Source organism: Myiozetetes cayanensis, unplaced genomic scaffold (assembly GCF_022539395.1).
Source record: "Myiozetetes cayanensis isolate MyiCay16 unplaced genomic scaffold, myiCay2020 scf1, whole genome shotgun sequence".
NCBI classification, from domain to species: Eukaryota; Metazoa; Chordata; class Aves; order Passeriformes; family Tyrannidae; genus Myiozetetes; species Myiozetetes cayanensis.
Window position 1 is genome coordinate 48,218,625 of NW_026086604.1, and position 22,324 is coordinate 48,240,948.

The 22,324-nt window shown below is 43.4% G+C and overlaps 1 protein-coding gene across 4 annotated transcripts in view; it reads right to left on the bottom strand.

Annotated features, from left to right (window-relative positions):
* Nucleotides 1-10,406: 10,406 nt before the first annotated feature.
* Nucleotides 10,407-22,324, bottom strand: part of DLGAP1 (DLG associated protein 1) — a 410,602-nt gene continuing 398,684 nt past the window's right edge. For all 4 annotated transcript variants that reach the window (XM_050322101.1, XM_050322111.1, XM_050322126.1 and 1 more), the window contains 3 exons: nt 19,251-19,342; nt 17,189-17,341; nt 10,407-14,410 (listed from right to left, as the gene is read on the bottom strand). In XM_050322101.1, the coding sequence (XP_050178058.1) occupies nt 14,201-14,410; nt 17,189-17,341; nt 19,251-19,342 (455 nt within the window). In that variant the 3' untranslated portion in view covers nt 10,407-14,200. The remainder of the gene's footprint in view (nt 14,411-17,188; nt 17,342-19,250; nt 19,343-22,324) is intronic.

Below are 22,324 nucleotides of genomic sequence, written 5' to 3' on the forward strand. Positions count from 1 at the left end.
AACTCTCCCTCCAACATCTCTCTGCCTGTTTGACTTGAGAGTGCTTACATAATATCATCCATAGTCCATTTAACCAGGTTAGAGATATTTGACTAGTTTTGTACTGTTTTGAAAGACATCTGATCCCCGCTACCCCACTACACTAACCACAACAGCAAATCTTGCTCTGATGTAAACAGCTCAACTTCTGTTCATGAGAAAAAGCACATTTTCCCTGTGTAGATAGCTTGAGTTTTTTCTAACTTCTGCTTTCTATGTTGTGATGGGGTAAGCCAAAGAGAGAAGCAATTAATAATAAAATCCATCAGGCATTTTCAAAAACAGAGAGATTATTTTTAGTTTCAAGTTGGTGGTGTTTCTTTCAGTGCACAGTCCTGGCTCTACTGCCACGATCCTTCCCCAGGTGGATGTCCCACCTGGTGAGGTGTGAAGCAGACATTCCTCTGCCAACCTCCACTAAAAGGTTAGTTCAGGTTATTGTATTAAATGCTACTTAGGGAGTTGCTGCTGTAACTCATTCTTCATGTTAAATTCAGCTGGCTTGCGTTCAGCCAAGGTATTTCCAGTGATGTGCTGCCAACTTTCTCCGAGGGCCTCCTCAAAACTATTTCTTCCTTAGCTGGTGATATACAGAAAAAAAAGTCCTGTAAATATCTCTTTTAGTGTATAGATTTGCATCTGCAAAGTACATAATGCCTGTTGTAAAGGTATTGGTCCCTCCACCTTCCCTTCTTCTACCAAATCAGGCCTCCTTGACCCCGTGCTACAGATATGCTACTGTGTCCATGATACCTGGGGCAGGGGAAATGAACCAGTAAACATCCAAAGGGTGGCATCCCTTAACATCTCTTTAGACCCTAGAAGGAGGTGGTGGGAATGTGATCGTGGGAGCAGTGGTACAGGTGGCCAGGCCAGGAGGGTGGTCTTGGGGCATGTGACGCCCAGCTGGGTAGGGTGCTAACAGCCAGCACTACTCTCTGAACTTCCTCTGATGTGGCAATGTGAGTTTAAATAAGCAGAAGGCATGGACGGAGGTGTGGGGGCCTGCATCATTTTCTCCCATATTTACACTGATAAGCAACAGGTATTTCCACTCTGAAAAATTTAATTTCCTTCCCTTTCAAAATGCAGTGATGAAGGAGCTCAGGTTTCTTTCCACAGGGTCAGAAGAGCAAGGAGGGGTGCATGGACCAGCTGATGCCTGTGTTGGCCAGACTCTCCCTGTCTGGCAGAAGTGACTCATTGGTAGCATGACCCAGCCGCTTTGTGAGCCTTGTTGAACTGAGGGGGAGTTTGACTTAAGATCCTCTACTTCCTTGAAGGTTTGCCTTTAGTCCTTGTCTTACCCCAGCCGCCTTCTGCATTTGCTAGCCAGTGGGCTGCCCCAGATGCCTGTGTGGCACTGGTGGCTCCTTGTTAGGGTGTGGGGAGCTGCCACTGCAGAGCTGGAGCTGCTTCCTCCACCTGGGGCTCATTACATGCTGCTTCCTCTCCAGCTGCCAGGGGCCTGGACAGAGAGCAGGGAAATCACATGCAAGGTGCTTGTAAAACCTTCAGCCCTGTCTGCCATTGAAGGAAGAGCTGGCTGAGCCTCCCTCCCTGCAGGATGGGCTTCCTGTCCTAGGAAATCCCTGCCGTAAGGCAGCCCAGGAGACCCACCTTGGAGATCTTCAACTGCAGGCAGTCAGCACTGGCTGGGTACAGGACGAGAGCTATGAGTTTTGAAAAAGCCTAGTAAACCCTTTGATTATACATCAGAAAAAAATAAATAATCCTGCCAGCTCCTCAGCTCTGTGGTTTGCCTAAACTTACTTCCCTGGGATACACAGGAGTTTGATCTTTGAGAAATGGTATCTAAAAAGCCCACATGTAAAAACTTAACTGTTCCAGCGATAGGATCATAATCTGCCTTTGATCCCATAAATTGTTGAACCACAACTCTATCCGTTGCCCAAGGACTGCAGGAAATGTACACAGGGTTATGCAAATCTCTAGGAGAGGGAATGTTTTGCAGGGCTGCGGGGCAGGAGGAGGGGGGGGGGGAAGATGGCTCTTGCCGCAATTGTCAGTTTCTGGATTGCAGCTGAATAGTTTGGCAGTCCCCGCGCTCTCCTGTGTCACCCTGCTGCCAGTTCCCACGGCTCCTACCCCTCTCTGCTCCCCGTCCAGTTGTGCAAGTCTGGAGCGGCGAGGTTTTTCCGAGCTCTCCCTGTGTGTGCTGGTGGCATTTACAAGCAGTCTGCAAGCTTGGTTCTTCGTCTGCATTTTTCTCCAAACCACCACTGCGAGTGCAGTGTTCATGTGTCACCTCTAAATCCCCAAGACTTTTGCTGGTTGGGGATATTTGCGTGGGAGTGGGTGAATCTGATGGTAAGACACAAAACAGTTTCTTTGGGAACCTTGAGGAGAGCAAAGTCTGCACCAAAGCCCAGTCAAGGCAGGACACAGCAACAACATAGCAGGGACACAGCCTGCAGCTGGGGAGCTGTCAGGCAGAACTTTATTTTGTGTAAAGTGTGGATTTTCCTCCTTCCCAGACTTGTAAGAGAATACTCAAACTGCTGTAAAGAGGCAGGTTGGATGCAGTGTGGGAGTACATCCATCACCACATTCAAAACAATGGTGCCTTACATCTTAACCGTAGCTCAGAATAGCAGATCCTGTTAAAAAAAAAAATTAGAAATCCCTTGATCCTTTCTCCATTCTTTCTTTCTTTTTTTTTTTTTTTTTTTTTCCTTTTGGTATGTAAGTTAAGTGACATGACACTGGACTTTGGTACTTCACCCGATTTATTTTAATTTGCATGTTGAAGGAAGATGTCAAAAGGGCAAGATGAGCCCACCCTCGCCCAGCTGCCCTGGCAGGGCTCCCCTGGCAGGGCTCCCCTGGCAGCCATGCCCTGATGTCATGCTGTGCCAGGGAAGGCTGTGCTGCATCCAATGCACAGCCCAGCCCGTCCTTTTCTGTAAGCTGCCTGTGCTGTGCAGGTACGGCGCTGTGCACACCAGAATGTGGGGCAGTGCTGCATCAGCTGGGCACGAGTTTGTTTTGCTGTTTCTGTTTGTTTTTTCACCTCGGTGATAATTCTTACCCAATGCGGGATCTCTGCTCTGTGTACTTTACTACTCCTTGTGATAATCGAAATCCGGCCCTGAACTTTTTCACTACAAAGGAAACAAGAACTTTGCCCTGTTGGCTCTTAATAGGGCATTCAGCGATGCTGCAGCCTCTTCTCACATGCAAAAACCCCAAAGCCTGTGGAAATCAATGTTATGCTGATGGCAGAATACTTAGTGTTTTTTCAGCAGTGTGGGTGGAGATCAGGCATTTTGACAAGACATGAGATTTCTGGAGCCAGCCTCCTCTTAAAAAAAGAGCAGGAACCCAATCAGTTGGTGGAAAAAAACCTTTAGACACCAGGACCGCCAATAATGCACTGTATAAGGCTCAAAGTGCAACCTGTGATGGGCAAGCGCTGAAACATTAACCAGACCTTGGGACACTGTCTGTAGTTGCCGCTCGGTGCTCACACCATTGCTCCTGGGAGCGGGAAATGAAGTCTGCACTATTATTAGTCTGTGTGGAGAAAGGGCACAGTGGTGTTTGCACAGTGCGGACGGAAGTGCTGGCGGCGGCCCCGAGGCGTTGTGTGTGGGGCAGCAATAAAAAGGTACGAGCTTCCCCATGTGGGGAAGAGGGAGAGGCCGAGCGCTTAAATCCCAGTGTCTGGTTCTTGCTGAAGTGCTCTGATGAGCACTGTGGTGGTGGTAGTGGTGTGAAACTGTCCTTCCACATTCACTCTCATGTTTGCAGGTATAGCCTGCCTCACGTGAAACCTCTGACTCTAAGCCTCCCCCTGTTCTCAAATGAGGTAAGACTGGTGGGAAGAACAAATATCATTTATGAAGCTGCAGGCTGCAATGTCAGGGGAAAAGGACAATGCTAGAGCTGCTTCTGGGCCCACGCCTCAGATGGTTTGGGTCTAAGCGGTGTTTTGGTGTTGTTTTCTTTTTAAAACTGATGAGGTGTCCCGGAGATCGGATGAGGAGATATGAGGAGCCAGAAAGCATTTCTGAGCGCGCAAGTGTTGTAATCATATTACTGCTCCCTGAGCTCAGCTGACACAGGAGACAGGTAAACATCTCCCACTGCCCAGGTAGAGGCAGAACACCCTGAGGAATAACAAGTCTTTTGCAACTTTGAACTCTGAAGGAGTTATGCTTGCATGATGGATGACAGCAGCAGCCAGCCATACTGGGAGGGATAGCGCAGCTCCCAGGTACCTTGCAGAGGTTTTATCCTCAGCTGGAGGAAGGGTGTAGCCAAGCTGTGCGTCATGCCGACACTTGCAGCTGTAGAAACTTGTTATTTCCTTTCCAAACATCAGCACCCTGAGCAAGGCACTTGGCATTGGGCCAAAATCCATTCCTATAGTGTCTCTTCATGCTATATACGTGTGTAATGTTGACTTACCTGATTCCTGCTGTGGGTTTCTCCACAACCACTGCCACATATATATATATATCTTGTCTGTGTGGCGGCTTTGGGAGCAGCCTTTTCCATTAAGGCTTAGAATTTACCTGAGAGTGTTTCCCCCAGTTCAGGAGCAGCAAAGTGATGCTTTGTCCTGCTCACGCTGAATCGTTCTTACCTGGCAAGAGTTTGGGAACTGTGAGATCGTATTTTGTTGTAGCATATTACAGCTGCAGAAAAGGTAGTGGATTTTGAGTTAAAATCAAAAGACTAATTCTTGGTCAGGGTGATAAAGTCTTTAGGTCTAGATCTTTGCCTTCACAGCTCTTTGTAAAGTAATTGCTCTCGTAGTAGTGGCAAAAGAAAGGACATGCTCATTTATGGTGCTCTAAATCATACAAATTATTTCCAAAGACAAATAAAAAAACCCATAACAGAGAGCTCTGGTGCAGGGCTTCTTCTTGGATTGTAAACACTGCAAGACAGAAATCATCAATATTTACATAGTATTCAGCCCAGCCCAGCTTCTCTGGTTGGGCCTTCGGAGGCACTAATAGGAATATTAAATCATGCTGAATACCTTCTTACAATATTTACAATTTAACGATAACCAGTGTGTGTGTGCCCAACACTGTGGATTGTGACCATGCACCGCTGGAACCAGAAAACCCACGATGAGGCCAAGCCTTGTGATATGAACCCTGGCTCTTCCCCCTGCTTATCAGACACGCACTGTGGTGGCCAGGGCCCTTTCTGGTGCTGCCAATATTTATCAGGAGCAACTTCTTAGAAGGAACAATTCAAGAGTAACTGTGTTACTGTGTGAGCTGTCACCAGTTGTGCCAAGGACTGTGGGTTGTAAAGTCGGGGCAGGAAAAGAAGCATTAAAGATACCATTGCCATGTTGCCCTCTGGGCTTGCAGAAATGTGACACAGAGAAGAATTAGCCTTTTGCGGTTTCATGTTTCCTTGACCTTTTGAGAGGAATTAAAAACCAGCTTTGGCTCCCAGTTACAATGTGGAAAGTCCAGAGCAAATGTAATACACCGGCTTCTGAGGTGCAAGAGCAGAATTTCATGTTGTCTATTGAAAAATCAGAGAGAGAGAGAGAGCTGAGGATAGTTGAACAAAAGATAATTGAACAAAAACTTGTGAGTTCAAAGCTAAACCTCCATCCCTGGTAAACATATTTATTGGTATTTGATTGTAATTTTGGTGTCTAAGGAGATTCATTCAACTTGTCTGGTGGGATTTCTGTCTTAGCATCACGTGAGGTAAAGCAGAAAACATGTGCAATGCCCTCTTACCATGTGAGTGAGAGATGTGCCACAAGGGAAGGCTTCCAGACATTGGCACTGCAGCTGACAAACCCTGGCAGTGGCAACTTTGGCTAACCTGTGTGGCAGGGATGCTGTGACAGCACCTGCAGTCACACCACTTGACACTTGGGAAGGCCTTGAACCATTAGCATTAAGCTCACACATGCTACCTTGACATGAAAACAATTCAAGTTAAAAATCATTTCAGAATTGTTATGTTGGCTTATGCAACTTTTGACAAACAAAATCCACTTGGATTACACTTGAATGAAAAACTCTGCATGCTTCAACAGGTTTTCTTTGTTTTGGCTTGGTTTCCTAGTTTTACTTCTCACCTTCCAATAAAAAACTTTTCAGCTCAGAGAGACAGAAAATAGAGGAGGTGAGCTGCTTCCTACCTGAAATCTCAGCATTGCCTGGCAGAAGCTGATCCATATGAATCACTGGAGTGAATGCAGTACTGCACACATTTAGCTTTTTCACAAGGACAAGTCTGTTAAGCAAAGGGTGGGAAACATGTGGAGTACACTGCAGTTTGCTAATGTATGGCTCGGTTCCCAGGTCCATGTACATTCTTGCAGACAGGCTGCAGTTGTCATGCTATTGCCAGAAAAAATGTAAACAAGAGGAAAACTCTTGTCAGTTGAAGAATTAGTTTAGTAACACAAAAAAATACTTCTTTGAGTCTTTCAGATTGATACACACAATGTATTTGTCAAAGATGTTTTTTCCTATATGTAGTCATACAGACTCATTGACGTAAGTCACCAGTTTTTACAATTTTTTTTAAATCACAGCAGTATTTACTATGTGGTGAGTCAGGGCAGTGAGCAAGGTCATAGGATTCTCTTGCAGAGGATCTTGACTTAAAGTTCTGGTGTTTTAGACAAAGCTCTTCTGGTTTCACTTGGAGACTGACAAATGGACATATTTCCATTGAAGTTGCTAAAAGTTTGTCTCAAGTATACCTCCACTAAATTTTATAGCTGGCAATTAGCCTGGGATGAAGTCTGGTTTCTCTTCCAATACTGCAAATGCAATTGTGAAGCTTCACTAAAAATCCAAGCCCGGTGTTTATGCTGGATTAAAACAGTAGTTAGCAACATGAAAACAGGAGTCACCCTTTCAAATTCCTCTTTCCCACTATGACTGCTTACTTCATGGAAGCAAGAGCCATCTGACCTGGATTACTTTTTGATTATGTTATTTGTAATCCACACCATATTCCCCCAGAGTTGCCATTGTTTCAATAGTGTGTAAGAAAGCCCTGCCCTTGCCCAGTGCAAGGCCTGCTGTTGCCCAGGGTCTTGCATCTCCCTGTCCTCAGCTTGGGGGGCATGATACTGCCCTAGTACTTCTGAGGCTTGCAGATAGCACAATGGAAATTGTGGGACTGTGGTTATGGTGACACTGATGCATAGGGAAGGGATGTCACATATTTAGAAACGATTTACTGAAACATTGCTCTAAGGTGGGAAGGAATTTCTGCCTTCAGTTGTTGCTACAGGTTGTGATTTCACCCCAGTACCACAGCATGGCAAAAGTTTTGGTGCATGATTTGTGAGCTGTCTGACCCATACCAATTTTTTTCCCTTTTGTTGTCAATTATTGAGTGGAGAGATGAGGAATGACACATGCTTAAGTGCATCAGTTATCTCTATTTGCTTTCCCTTAGGCCTAGTTTAGCCATGATTTATCAGAACAGTCTACAAAATGAAGAAGTTTCAGTATTTTTTTTTTCAGGTGGTAGAAGTTTTCTTCCTAAGACTGGCAAAATGACTGGAACACAGTGAGTTATTATTACGACCACTTATTTAAAAAAAAAAGAAGAAAAAAGAACATGCTGCAAGGTGACAAATAATACAGCTCAACTCATGCAATGCATTAACTTCTCAGTACTACTTATTTTGTGAAGCATGCACAGCAAAAGCAGAGATGATCACAGTTCTGAACAAACGAAGTGATTCCAGATTGCAGTTGTAAGCTCCCATAGTCAGTACAATAGGAAAAAATAAGACATATTGTTTTAAGGACATGACTTTGATAATTCTCTAGTTAGAAGCCAGGGGTAAGTGACAGGTTTGAATTCCCACTGGGGAAATAGGTTAGTTACATTGGAATGGGTTACCCTTTACTGTTCAACATCTCAGCTCCCTAGTTACCACCTCCAAACTAAAGTGTTTGCCTCAGCACACGGTTGTTTACGCAAGTGACTTATCTTACCTTGGTGAGACATTTGATACCCATAAAACATCCATCACACTCTGTCCTATTGCGTTTCTTTAACTCAAGACGAGGCCCTTCCCTCTCCCTGAACCTTTGACAGCTTTGAAATGTGGCAGAGTGTCACTGTCGGTGCCGCTCAGGGGCTGTGCAGTGGTTGCCTTCTTGGGGGGCTCTGCAACGCTTCAGCATTTCCCCCTCTTTGAATAGAGGTATCAAAATCCAGAATTGCTTCCATTCTGCTTGGCTAAAAATGAGGGAAATCTTGGCACCCTATCATGGAGTTGGTTAAGTGAAGAGTCAATGTGACGAAGGCCTCTGCATCAGGAGTTGCCCATAATAGGTGGTGGTAATGTCACAGCTCAGCTTGTTTTTTAATATAACTCTTTTTTTATTCCTTTCCTGTGTTGGTTTTTTTCCCTTTGGGTGGAGCCAAGCTGGGGAGGTGATGACTTACCTGCCACAGCTTGGTAGATTGCAATCTGGAACTGGCAGAGTGTTAACACAATGCCCCAGCAGAGCTTTTCTGTCTCTAATTTCAATGATTATGTTGTTACTGGATCAGTGAAGAGAACCATGAAAAACACAATTACCAGGAAGCCCTGTTCCTTTTCTCGCCCCTTTGTCTCACTGTGAATCGGGCATGTGACTCACAGAGCAATAGAGGACCCGCTGTAATCACGCGCACTACCGAAAAGGGTGCTGTCCGCCGATGGGACCCAAGCGTGGGAAAGCCTGACTGCTGGCTGGAAGGGCTGGTCACGTCATGTTTTGCAGCTGGCGTCCAAATGCATCCCGATGAACCAAGTGATAGCAGCTACCTTCTCCTGCCACAACGGTGGCCAAGCAGACACGCAGAAGAGGGGCTGTAAAAGGCTCCCCGCTGCATACAAAAGCACGGGGAAGGGAAGTTGTCGTGAATGAGCTTGCCATGACGGGACAGCAATGTTTTTTAGGTCACTGGCATAGCATCAGACTAAAGGGAAAGGGGTTAAGTGTGTTTCAGCTGTGGGTGCTGGTCCCAGGTTTGCTCAGTGGAAGACCACTGGTACATCGCGACTAGTGGGGCTGACTCGACCTCCTTATGTGATGCAGAGTTGGAAAAGACAACTTCACTTGCTGACTGCAAATCATTTATAAACCTAAGACTTCAACAGCAAGTGCCCATAGCAGCAGAGCAGCCAATATTTTTATCATTAACTGCTATCAAAAATGCCAGCGCAAAGTCAACACCAACTCTGAACAGATCTGATAGGCGAGCATGCTCCAAAGTGGTGGTTGAAATGAATTATTTACCTATTGCGTGCCGCAAAAACAATGTCTTGCAGGAGAGAACAGACTTTGGCAAACAAACTGACATCAAGCTATGCTTGTGGGGAAGGCTCCTGATTTGATCTGGAAGGAAACATTGAGCACAAATAGGGATAAAGTTTACCATAAGCATGGGTGAAAGGCAGGGCTGAGCCATGGTTCAGGATTGGTCTGCTGGAGAACAGCGTGAAACATAGCTGCTATTTTACTCCCTCTGAGCTATTCTCATTACAGAAAGGTACAAGACACCTCAGAAAGGTTTTTAAGTTATAAACCACTTTTTCTCCCCCACCCTAGGTGCATCCATTTATCAGTGACCAATGAGCACATAAATACCAGCAGGTGAAGAAAAATTACTTCATCTTGATGGTAAGCAGAAGTTCCCCTGCCCAAAAGCCCCTAGCACAAGTCTTTCTCATCCTCCTGTGCTGAGGGTCCAAGCATGGGCAGACAGTCCATGGTGCAGCACTGACACGCTATTAATGTAACTATTAGGCTCCACAGACTGAATCAGGACCTGCCTAAGTACTGGTATAGACATGAACAGCATAATCTGGGACATATTTCTGTGTGATTTGGTGACTGTCTTTATTTCACATAGTGGGAAAAACCCCATTTGGAAGCAGGATTCCAGTGAAGGGAAAGTCAGCTATGCCTGCCAGGGATCTCTTTTGCCCTCAAAATTCAGACATCACTGGAGATAAGCAGAAGATGAAGGGAACCAGCGAGGGGAAAAACAACCAGACTGGGGGTTTCTTGCCACGTCTTTTGAAGTCACCAGTGTAACTCCTGGCATCTTCAGCGGGGTTTGGCTGGGCTTCGTGCAGAAGTGCCTTTGAAGATTTTGCTAAGGCTCAAGGCCTTGATCATGGCAAGTTTTATGCCTGTGAGCAACTCTGTGCAGATGAGCACTTCCAGGGCGCTCAGCGGGATGCTTCGGATGAGACTTTGCAGGATTGGTCTTAAGCAATGAGAGCTTAAGAGAAACATTCTGCTTGTCGTGCTTTTATCCTTGACCACATAAAATGAAAAGTCTTGGCAGCTCTGCAAGAACGAATTTGCATTGAAAACCCACAGCTCTTACAAGCAGTGCATTAATTATTTTATTAATTTGCTCTTTTTACATTATGGGAAACATTCATCTATTTACATTTTCCTGTCCACACACAAACCAGATAGATAATCCTATGGAAACCCAAGTCGTTAAACCATAAAAACACTCTCCTCTGTCTAAAGGCTTTCAAATTTGTGTCTTTTGTTTCAAATCAAAAACATTTCTAAAATCACATTTGGGAATGCAGGTAGGCCAGTGATTTACATTCCAGTAAATTAAAATATGCATTTGACCATTTCCCTTAAAAAAACCTACCCGAACCAAAAAAACCCAATAAATTCACAAAGATACAGTTTAAATTAAAATGATAGTGCACATCAAAGCGTTAAGGGAACACCAATAAATAAACTGAAATATATTACAAATAAATTATTTCTATTTACCTTTTCAAATATTAAAAATCTTTAATCCATTTCTTCATCTTTCTTTACAAAAAGATTATGAGAATTTTATGGAAACATCTGCAAAAAATATAATAAATACCTCTTTTTTTTTTTTTTTTAAACTTTTGAAGCAGGAGACAAAACCAACCTTTTCTAAAATTTCCCTCAAGAAAAAAAACCAAAACAACAGTAGTTTAGTCCCAAAGTGAAACAGAGTATAGGCATTTTTAATATACACTGGGCAAGTTAGACTAAAAACAAATAGTTACAAATTATACTGAAACAGATGATGGAGCAAATATACTAGCATTAGTGTTGGTAAATGAGTCAAGTGGTTAACTAGTGGCATTCTAGAGGCAGAATTATTTTATTTTATATTTTCTCATATTGGCAGTATTTTTAATATTTTGCTAAAAACTAAGCTAACACCATAATAACCTTTCCATTGCCAAATGAATTAACAAGCATTCAGCTAAGAATAAATTGATTTAAGATAGATACAAAAAATATTCTATAATACACAAATACAATAATTTGTGACGTACAAGACTAGATAGTCTTCACTTTTCTGCTCTTTTAGGGGGGAACTTGCTGGATATAAATTTCTGTAGCCACTTGTCAACCAAAGTCTTAACTCATCTTTCATAAAACATTCACAAAACTAAGTAGGTCTGCGACACAGTTGTGAATGTGGACTCTCACCTGGGTACTGCTTTGAATACTTCAGTACAAATGAGTTCCAAATAATTAATACTTCTTATGACTATATATGCTCAAAAGTGGCAGTTGGCACTATTACATACTGCAAACACGGTGATGTTTTGTTGCTGCTAAAAGTTAAATGCAGTGTTTCAAAACTAGCAAATACACTGGTATTCAAACGCTTAGAGGGTCAAACCTTTCAAAGCTCCTGTAACACCAAGCACTCTAGGGTTACACTGGATTTCTGATTACTCTAGTTAAAAGTCATTTATATATTAAATTATTAGCCCTTATCTTGTAAACCACAGCAGTAAATAGTTGTGCCCTGTTTATAAAGACATAGCTCAGATATCGATGGCTTTGAGAGGTAGCAAATTCTCTAGTGGTTTTTAGTATGCTCTCATGAAAATACTTGGTGCCAGAACTTATTACCTCTCCTATTTTTTGAATAAAATTAAATTAGCACCTGGCTATGATGTCGTAGGAAAAGAAGCTGTCTGGCATGGTCCCGATGAATAGTTTTAGCAAGAGCTTAACTTCTCGATGACAATTTTCAATGCTTTTGAAGTGCAAGCTGCAGAATTACACCACACGTGCAGTGGGATTTTTAACTGGTTGGACTGTCCGTACAGGTTTAGCAGCTGTGGGCACAGCCAGCCAGCACTGTTGTGTGACAAGGGCTGCAACCTGTGCCCCTCCATGGGGGGGCTGTCCCTGTGACTGTGCCCACTGGGAGCAGAAAGCAGCCTGCCTTCCTCTCCTGCGTACCCCTGCCCTGGCAGACACAGGGTGAAGAGCATGCAGGGACCAGCAGAGTCCAGAAAGCCCCGCCTCAGGACTGCACACACACTGAGGGCTGCACAGCACTCCTCTGCCCCAGACCAGTCCTGTCACCCAAACCAGCTCACGCTAATTCTGCTGTCAGCAGCACATGTCAACTAGGCACGTGTGTGTGCACACACACACTCTCACACGCACGCACACAACTTGCTTTCAGCAACATGCCTGACATAGCTTTCCTAGTGTTGGCACAAGAGAATCCAGTAGCAGCGTGGTCGGCATCATCCCTCATCAGAGAAGCTGGAGGACAAGCCCCTGCCCCAGCCAGGGACGGCTTTAGGGGACAGACACGCAGGAGCTGACCTCTCAGGCTCCTCTCCAGCCCTCTTATCTGCCATTTCCGCCCACTATTAATGAGCTACTTGGGATGCATATTTTTCATGATTGCAAAACAATGGCAGAAGCCAGGGTCGGAAGGCTTGTCGTGAAAAATATTAAGTTCATCTTGATCCCATAACTTGTGAAAAATAGTCTATCGTTCTTGTTCAAATGGGAACTTTATACTATTAAGAGGAGGCTGAATTAGAAATTTACTCCTAGACGTGGACGGTTTGGTGATAAGCAGTCTGAACTGTAGCATACAACTGGCTGTGGATAGAGCAAAGCAAGCCTGGCCTGCTAAAGCGTCAGAGGCTCCACGTACAGTAATGTGGCTGGCATCCGTGTGTGGCTGCGTGGACGTATGAGATTGGATGGTCCCACCGAGATTAAGACATCAACAAAATCAAGGTTTTTTTTTTTTTTTTTTTTTTTTTTTTTTTTTTTTTTTTTAACCAATATAATCCGTACAATACAATACAAGAGGAATTGACAATACAGTACAATTTTAAAAATTCTTAATACTTGGACAAGAAAATCCTTCTTTTATATTATCTCTTCAACTGTCATTACTTCTTATCTCCTTCCTTTTCACTCTTTTATTGCCTTTCAAAATAGATTATTTCCCTGGAAGATCGAATTTACAATCTTCTGCTGATTGAAATGTTTAAGTAGTGATTGATGAAATAAAAATGAGGCAGTTTGTGCAGCTGTGAGTGTGCAGGTATCTTTCCACAGGATCTTATATATCCCTTGCCATCTCACCTGTGGGATATACTTCCACTTTTTCACCTGCCAGAGCTGTGGGTTTTTTTTTTAATTCCCCGCCTCCCCACTCCCACCCCAGCCCCCTCCCCTTGTGTGACTCCTTATTTCAGGTGAGATGTGATTCAGAGGTTTAGAATAAAGTGCGCCATCTGCTTTAAAAAAAACAGTAATAAAAAGAAGGGAATCCAAGTCATAGCTCCTTTCATCTTTTGTGAGGAAGACGGCAGAGTCCAAAAGGATCACCCTGCATGACTGAAATTTCCAAAGTCCCCTACAGTTTGATATTGCTGTACACTGGGTAACTGACTAGCTTTAGGTCAACTAAAGATCATGAGTAAGTTAAATGGTGCATCTACTGTACAGGTGCGCAGGTGTGTGGAAGTCTGAGCGCTGCGTTTATTTGTTTCAAACAGAAAAAAAAAAAAAGGATCATACTCGTTTACATGAGGCAAAGTGGCAGCATCAGTACATGTGACAAAGCATCGTGAGGACATGGGCGAACCTTCAGAAAGCAAGGGTGACTAGAGGACATCTCTCGGAGGACCGACAACTACGCCACGGCAGTGGAGTTCACTGGGAGCATCGGGGCAGCTGCGTACAGAGAGAGGGGAGGGGGAGAGGAGGGGAGAGAGAGTGAGAGAGAGAAGAGGAGGTACAAATACTTCGTGGTGACCTTGAGCAGGAGCCTAGAGGGGCAGATTATACATGAGGCTTGTCTTGCCAGAGAGAGTCTTCCTGGTTGGATCCCTTCATAGCCTGGTCTGGGCTTCGGGGATGTAAATCTCAATGCTTTCGGCGCTCTCGGTAGCTGAGTTCTGGCGGACCGATGCAGCGCGCTTGGCAGCCATCAGCCGTTTCCGGGCCTCTTGACGCTGCGAGCTTTCCAGAGAGCGTTCTCGTATGAGTGGCACCTGACCTTTCGATGGCTTCTTTGGCACTGGAGGAGGGACCCTTCTCTCCTGATCAAAGCAGAAGGTTAATGGCATTATACAGCTTCTCAGGGAAAGGTGGGAAAAACTAGGATATGTCAGTAGTTAGAACACACATTTTACCTAAGGTTTGTTAGCTCTTATCTGCCTTTCTGTCTTCAGTCAACTGGCTTTTGTGCTCAAGTTTTCATAAACATGGGGCAAGGGCAAAGGGGAGGGGAGGGCCGGCCGCCGTGCTACTTCTCCTCGGGGACGGTGCTACTGGGGCCGAGGCCCCCACCGCCACCTGCTTAGTGCCAGGGACCAGGAGAGAGACCGGCCTCCCCCTGCCAGTGCAGCCGGCAGGGAACGCTGCTCTCGGCAGAGGAACTCTGGAGAGCTCCAGCTCCTGGGCCACCCTCTTCTATGCGTGCATAACGCTAGGTGCTCTTGCAACACGGAGGTGCCATGGCTTTGGTGTTCCCAAATGCAGATGGGAACTAGCTGTCTGCAGCTGGTGCATCTGAGTAAGTAGCTTTTAAAAAAGACACCATATATTTACGTATCTATTTTGTAGCAGTTTAATGACTGCTCAAGAAGCCCACGTTTTGGGTCTCGCAGTGCACGCTCTAGCCTCTTGTTAAATAGACATGAAGATAGAATCAGCTAGAAATAGAAAAAACTGGTAGGAAAAACTTAAAATCATTAAGAGAACATGCATTAATCATCATGGTGGCAGCTAGCTCCAGATATGTGACCAACAAGGAGGACTTTAATGTATATCCTGGTGCATGTACACACACACACACACACACATAGAGAAAAAAAAGAATAAGAAAAGCCCCACAGAAAAAAACCCTCCAAGAGGGATCTCTCCCGAAAAAGAAAAGTGTATTCAGGACTGAATTTCAGGCGGCCACAAAGACTTTGTCAAGTTAATTAGATTGTCTTTTAAGTTACATCCCCTTCCAACTGTGAACACGGTCTCTGAGTGAAGGGATTTTATCACACTACAAAGGTCCCATTCTGCCCTTTCATTTTCTCTCATGCTGCTCACAACAGCTTCCATGGCTCAAAATATAAAGGTGCTTAGTTACACTTATTCATACTTTGCTTTTTCTCCCCATCCAAGGATTAATCTATGGTGCTTATAAAGGACCCAGTGGCAAAGGCCAAAGGCAAATATCAATTCCACAGAGAGTTTTGGGGTTTTTTTATCCTTTAAGAAAGGTGATGATCTGTTTCATCTAAAGTCATAGACAAACGCTGTTGAAACAGGAACACAGTGTAATTCTTTAAAATCTTTACCTTCCTACTTTACGTCCCTTTCTTCAGCACTACTTAACCTGTTATAGTTTTCTTTTTGTTGGAAACTCTTTGGAGTGTTTTTCAGAAGCAAAGAAAAGGCACATTTTTTTTAAGGAAAGCTCTTGTTTCTCACTGCTGCAATTGAAAACCCAGCCTACCCGCTTTACTGTAAAAGCTAATGAAAGACCATACACCAGCATTTCTGTGCATGCATGTTTGGCGATTTTAACTTCCTTTGCTGATAGATACCAGAAAAAGAAAAAAAAAGAAGATAAGAAAATGACTTGCCTTCAGTACCTTGGGCTAGGAAAACACAATCCCATTCATTCCCCTACAAAACACACTAGGTGTGCACAAATGGTGTGAACATGGCACTCCTAAGTCAGGAATGAGTATTTAGTCTTGATTGGAGGAGGAGGAATAGTGCTACCAGCACTGGCTTTACAAGCTTCCTGCTGCAAGATTAATGGGGTTTGATATTATTATGGTTATTTGTCCAGAAGAAAACACCACTTTGGTCATCGGCAGCCAGCTGACCTGTAAGACTCCTGTCTGAGCCGCTGTACCTGTAAGTCACGTTCTCCCTCCTTCTGGTGATCCTACCTGTTGGCTGTATTCATTGCTATCAGACCAGCCACAGTGGAAATTCAGCCATCAAATTACATAACTATAGGAGCACAACATTAGACTATTGATTCCTTTAGGAATGGGTCTGTGTTTTAAGGATTTTTTGAAACATTTGTGTATTTTGGCTCACCCAATGATGTTTGTCTTGAGGTGGATAGTGAGGAGAAAAAAAGGCAAGGATGCCAAATGAGAATGTAAAGTGAAATGTGGTTCACACTTGGAGATGTGGTAGTTTTTCATGGTGACAGAAGAAGACCACATTTAGAAAAAAAAAAAAGACCAAAGTTCCAGATGATTTTTATGCTACCTTGGGTAAACAACACTACCAGCAAAGTGAACATGTTTGTGAAATCACCCATTTAAAAAAAGCCCAAAATAAATAAAAAAACAAACAAATGGACAAAAAAATGTAGTTCTTTCATGTAACATTTTGGAAGGCATATTTTTGATATTGCTCTGTTTGTAATCTGGCTACCAAAGTCAGCGATGGTTACAATGCTTCCCTAGTTTTTTCAGCAACACAACCTAGAACTCTTGCTGTATGCAATAATATGAACCGTAAATGTGATTTATTTAATTTTAAGAATCAATATATAAGGCAGTTCCTTCCAACGATTGATCGTCTAATATGATTAAATGTAAAGCTTAACAAAGTACCACATTCCCATTATCCGATTCACAAAGACAGATTTGGTTTAAAAATATGCCTGAAACATATTACAGATAATATCCCAGATGATTATTATGTAAACATTGTTATTACAATGAAATTAAGTTGATATGAGCTTCATTTCACATTTTTTAACGTCAGCGCTGTAACACAGAGGCCTATTTAATCTGTCCAGTATTTGTGCAGGGTTTTAAATGAAGCATACAAAATCTACAGTGTTCTACCTTCTTGTCATGAGGATCCATCTGTTTCCAATTATTGGCCTTTAACTGATGAAGTTCATCAAATTTCATACTAATATTTTCTATGGACAACTGCAGCATATCCCAAAACCCTGCTAAATCCTGGGAGGTCGGTCGTGGATGTGCATTAGGATTCTGCGCAACAGAAGAAAAAAACATGTTGGCTTTAGTACTTCTTAATGTAAAGCATTTGTGCAAATGGTTACGAATCTCACTAGCAAAGCACTTTTAGCAAATGCAAGCGAGTGGTAAGACACAGAGGGAGAAGCAGAGCGGAGCACTACTTACTGTCAGGTTTATTTCAAGGAGTCTGGCTTGGTGTTGAGCTGCTGTGCCCCTGCAAGTAGCCTCTCACCAAAGGCAGCAGCTACCCTCCTCAGACTAGGGGTAAAGTCAATGTGTCAGGTACCCTGTGGCAAGGTCTGCCTAGGGATGCTCCTGGGCACAACTGGTTATAATCCTAATCGCACTGAAATTAACTGCCAGCCTCCTCTTCACCTTCACGAGGAAGGATTCCCTGCCATGTTCACACTTGTAAAAAGACTGACACCTGTGCAAATGTACATTTGCTGCATGTGCAAATAGCGATATATCGATGTGTGAATACTTTTTCCACCCTCTGAGATCCTAAGGTTTACAAAAATACACTATTTCAAGAAAAAACTGTCTCATACACCTCAGGCCAATTTTTTTCCTTTTTTTTTTTTTTTTTTTTTTTAAAAGAATAACCTGTGCAGGATGAAAAGCTCAGAAGAAAACATGCAGAAACACAGTAAACCCATTTTTACAGGTAGATTTTTTGGAAGAGTGAAACTGGGACACGGGTGGGGAGCATAGCTTTGTGTCCCAAAGTATAGCAAACTCATCAGCCCAAGAGTATTGCTCTGAAGAACATATCTGGATGGATAGCATCTTCAGCACAGAGTGGGCCAGAGGCTGGTGACCCAGAAAAATTCTGTCCTACCTTCTATCTCTTCACTGCAAACCATATCTGAATGCTTTTTGCATGCAGGGGACATAAATGAAACCATCCCTGCTCTACTGACAAGGTTTGTGTGAGGGAAGGTTTTCTACAGGATGTCTCTATAAGCTGGTTCCCAGCTGAAGCTCTTTAAATAAAATGAGACGTTGCATACGCTCACTTCAAGCGCATTTTTCATAAATGCCGAGTACCTACACCAGTCTGAGTCAGCAAGATTTCATTAGTGCTGTGGCCTCAGCAGATGACATTGATATATTGTTATTAATGAATAAATAAATAAACTAGTAGTAGCACCCTGTACGATGTTTTACATGGCTCAAGATTTACTCTGCCTTTGAGTTTTTTCCTCACCAGACGCAATAACCCAAAAGAGTCAGTTCCATGCCCTATGAAATTTCTATTTGTGCTTTTCACAGCCACACCAATAAAGGATTTTGATAGGATAATTATACCATCAAAGGAACAATTAATGAAAACAATAAAGTATATATTTTAGATTCATCAGGAGACCTGAGATTACATTTGGATTCCTAGTTTTTCAGAGCTTGATGATAGCAGGTTGCACTTTATTTACGAAGATGTGCAATCAGAATGCTTTTTCAATTTTTGTATTAAGAATTGGTAATCTTATTCAGACAGAGCCAATTTATGTTGCATTTGTCCACTAAAGCAGATTTTAGTTTGGGGCTTGTTTCCCATAAACATGTGGGAAAGCCCCACTCAGGAGATTTCTGATCCACCCTCAAAAGACCTTAAGGTCTTTTCCCCCATCTGTGTGCCCAGGAACTCAGCGGTCAAGGGACAGATCCTTGCTCCTCTGAAGTCAGTAGCAGAGCCACAGTGCTAGTTCACCCAAAGTTTTTTGCCTGTCATTATTTTAACGCTCTCAAGCTATTGTGAAACTCATGCTGACTCTGACAAGTTTGAGTCACTCCTGAATTCATATCAAGGCCTTTACTGGAAAAACTGTCAGGTTAGTCAAAAAATCAGTCTAGTTTACATAGGATTATTCACAGGGTTAGTAGAAGGCACACAACAATGTCTCGTAGAGAAATTACATACCAGGTTTTCTTCACAAAGTTCTCTGAACTGGTAAAATTTCTGGGCCATGAGAAGCTGGGCACTGCCAACTGCAGTTCGAATTTTCCCTAGAACTAAGAGAAAAAGAAAAGTAAGTCACCATGCGTTCTTTGCTATAGGCAACTAAAAGGATATAAAAAGAGAGGAGAAAGGTGCACAGTAGTCAGTTCTGGCTTTCAAAAAGCATGTTATCTTTCAGTCACAGATTAGACAGAAGCTGATAAATCTGAGGATGGATCTCCACTAGGCAAAAATATGTAAAAAGTTGCTGCATCTTACTCTCATTCCCCCAGTGAGACCAGTTGTATCCAGTTGTAATGACAGTGTAAAAGTGGCTAATCAAAAGCTTTTGCAGCCTGTATAGAAAGCTCACCAGAAATGTCACCAGTCGTCATCACTATGACTCAGGCTCAGGATTCAAATATAAACCCAGCTCCCCACTCAAGGACATGCAGCTCTCAAACCCTGTTTTCTTCTACACCTCTCTTAGCAACTCAGGCCTTACTGTCAGGTGTAGCCGAGTGTTGCTACATCAGAGCCCCAGAAAGGGAACATTTAGTGCATGCCAGTTAACCTCACTTGGACTCTCAAGTATTTTCTGTGAGCACAATCTGAGGCTGCTTCTGCCTTTGAATTCGGATGCCCAGGCATACTTCAGGGAGCAATCACACCCTGGCTTCTCCTCCTTGATGGTGGCTTGGAGTGAAGTGTCAAAGAGTACTAGCCCAGCTCCTGTACTGTCTGTGGACTCCTTTGTACAGACAGCTGGGTATTTACTGCCCCTTTAGACTGACCAGAGTGCTGTGAAGGGCTGAAGTGAAGCAGAAGACAGCCCATAGTAAATGCCTCTGAATAAAACAGAGGCTCATGCTGTTTTGGTTGCATTCAACCTCACTGAAACACTGAGGATTTACTTCAAGGGGTAGTAGCTGGGAATATACTACCCATAACGGAGGCGTGGACTGGTGCATTCAGAGACTTTCCCTGGGGCTTTGCTCAGGTCTGGTCCAGGGGGAGACTCTGTCTGTGTGTGTGTGTTTGAATGTGTGTGTGTGTGTACCTGTATCTTGTGTACATGTGTGCACCTCTGTGTTGGTATGTGAAGAAAGAAGCAAGAATGAAGAAACACAGCAGACCCACACACATGGCCTCAGCGTGCAGTAGGACAGTGAATCCACAAAAGAGAGTGTGAATTTGGGGACTGCTGATTGAAAGAAAATTGAGGTTGTGAGCAAGAAAGCAGTTACTGGTTTGTTTGAGACTTTCAATGCTCAGGAAAAGAAAAATAAAAATACGCTATATTCTCTGCCTTTAAATAAACAGGTTGGCATCATGGATTTGTCTGGCTCCATCACTAATTTTCCCTCTCGGCTTCAGCAACTTATGATCCCCAATTCTCTGCTTAACAAGTGATTTAAAAATGAATTTAAATTAATTTTTAAAATATTACCACTTCCTTAATGAGAAACATGAATGGCAGCCACTGTGTCACAACTTTCACTATCATTTCTATGTAGAAATATTTGCATTGTCCCAGTCCTCAAATAAACACAGCAAGTTTTCCATGACAAATTTACAGCCTGGATGTATGAAAGAGGTGAAGAAGGAATAGGAAAAACAAAGAGATGAAGTGGCCTGCTCAAGGTGAGTGTATTGTTAGCAGAGCCCAGAAGAGATACTAAGCTGCCATCTTCTGCACCATTCTTTGGGCATGTTCACTTTTTGAATAAAAGCTAACACAGCGTTAACAGAGCTCTACTGGGAAAATACTGATAAGTATTTTGACTTGTCACAATGAAAAATAAATAAATAAATAAATCCATATATATACATAAATACATACAACTTTGCTATAACCCCTTCTAACAGGATTTTTAGGGTCTCATTAGTCCTGTGACTGGCTGCAGTGCTTGTGACCAGAATGCCACCATGCAGTGCTTGGTAAGAGAAAGGTCTTTCCACGGGATTCACTTGAGCAGCCACATGCTAAGCAGACTGGCACAAAAACTCATGATAAACTGAAACCAGACACACAGTAATACGAAATCTCTGTTCTGCTCCTTCAAGGCAAATGGCTTTTCCTCAAGCAGCTTTAAAGCTCACTTTTAAGGCTGCTTGAGGAAAAGTGGGATGTGGAGTTCATTTATACTTCAGACATACAAAGAGGAGGGGAAGAAAAGGGGGAGGGAAGAGAGAGACTTTTCACATTTTTTTCAGAAACTATAGGAGAGAGCTCTGTGAACACACACAGAGCCCAGACTTTCATTTTGTTCCCAGAACTCAGCTCAGCACTGCCAGGAAATAGCCGTGAGCTGGAAGATTCACTAAGCAGAATATTTTCAGCATATTGCGCAGGGAGTTTTGCACACAACTCTCATTATTGTTAGCAAGGCTTGCGTGTCTAATTCTATGCGCACAGTGCTGAAAATGGACCCCTTGGTGTGTCTAGTCATTTATGCAACCCAATATGCAAACCACTCAACTGAAAGGACTTTTCAATAGTAGGAGGAGCTACTCCGGGAGCTTTCATGTGGTTCCCATTGTTATGAAAACTCTTCCCACTGAGTATATTTGGGAACAGCTGCCTCATCTGGAGCTCGGCCACTCTGATGCTTCCCAAGACCTGAGAAGGGGAGAAAAAACGGTCTCTTGACTTCTTGGGACAGAAATAAAGAAGATGAGGTAGGCACTTCCTGGAAACCTGCACCAACTGAGCTGGAAATCACATTCCAAGCATGAAGAAATGTAAATACAACTTGTTGGTGATGGATGGGAATGTGCCCCTTTCTTTCAGGGAAGAAGAGCTTAATATTCAGAGATCCCAGCAGAGGGAAAAGGAAGTCCTTGTCCTTGGCTGCCTAGCGACTGGCTATTTGCCTAAAAACCATCATCCCAGCTGACTGCGGGATGCATGCTGATGCTGTTCTCTATTGTTGCCACTTCTGCTGTAGCTGTGGCTGTATCTAGTCAAGTGTCACTGATTCCTCGCCCCTCAAAAGCAAGGGGTCTGTTAATGTGCAACCCGTCAACAACCAACTCTGTCACGGAACTTAGAG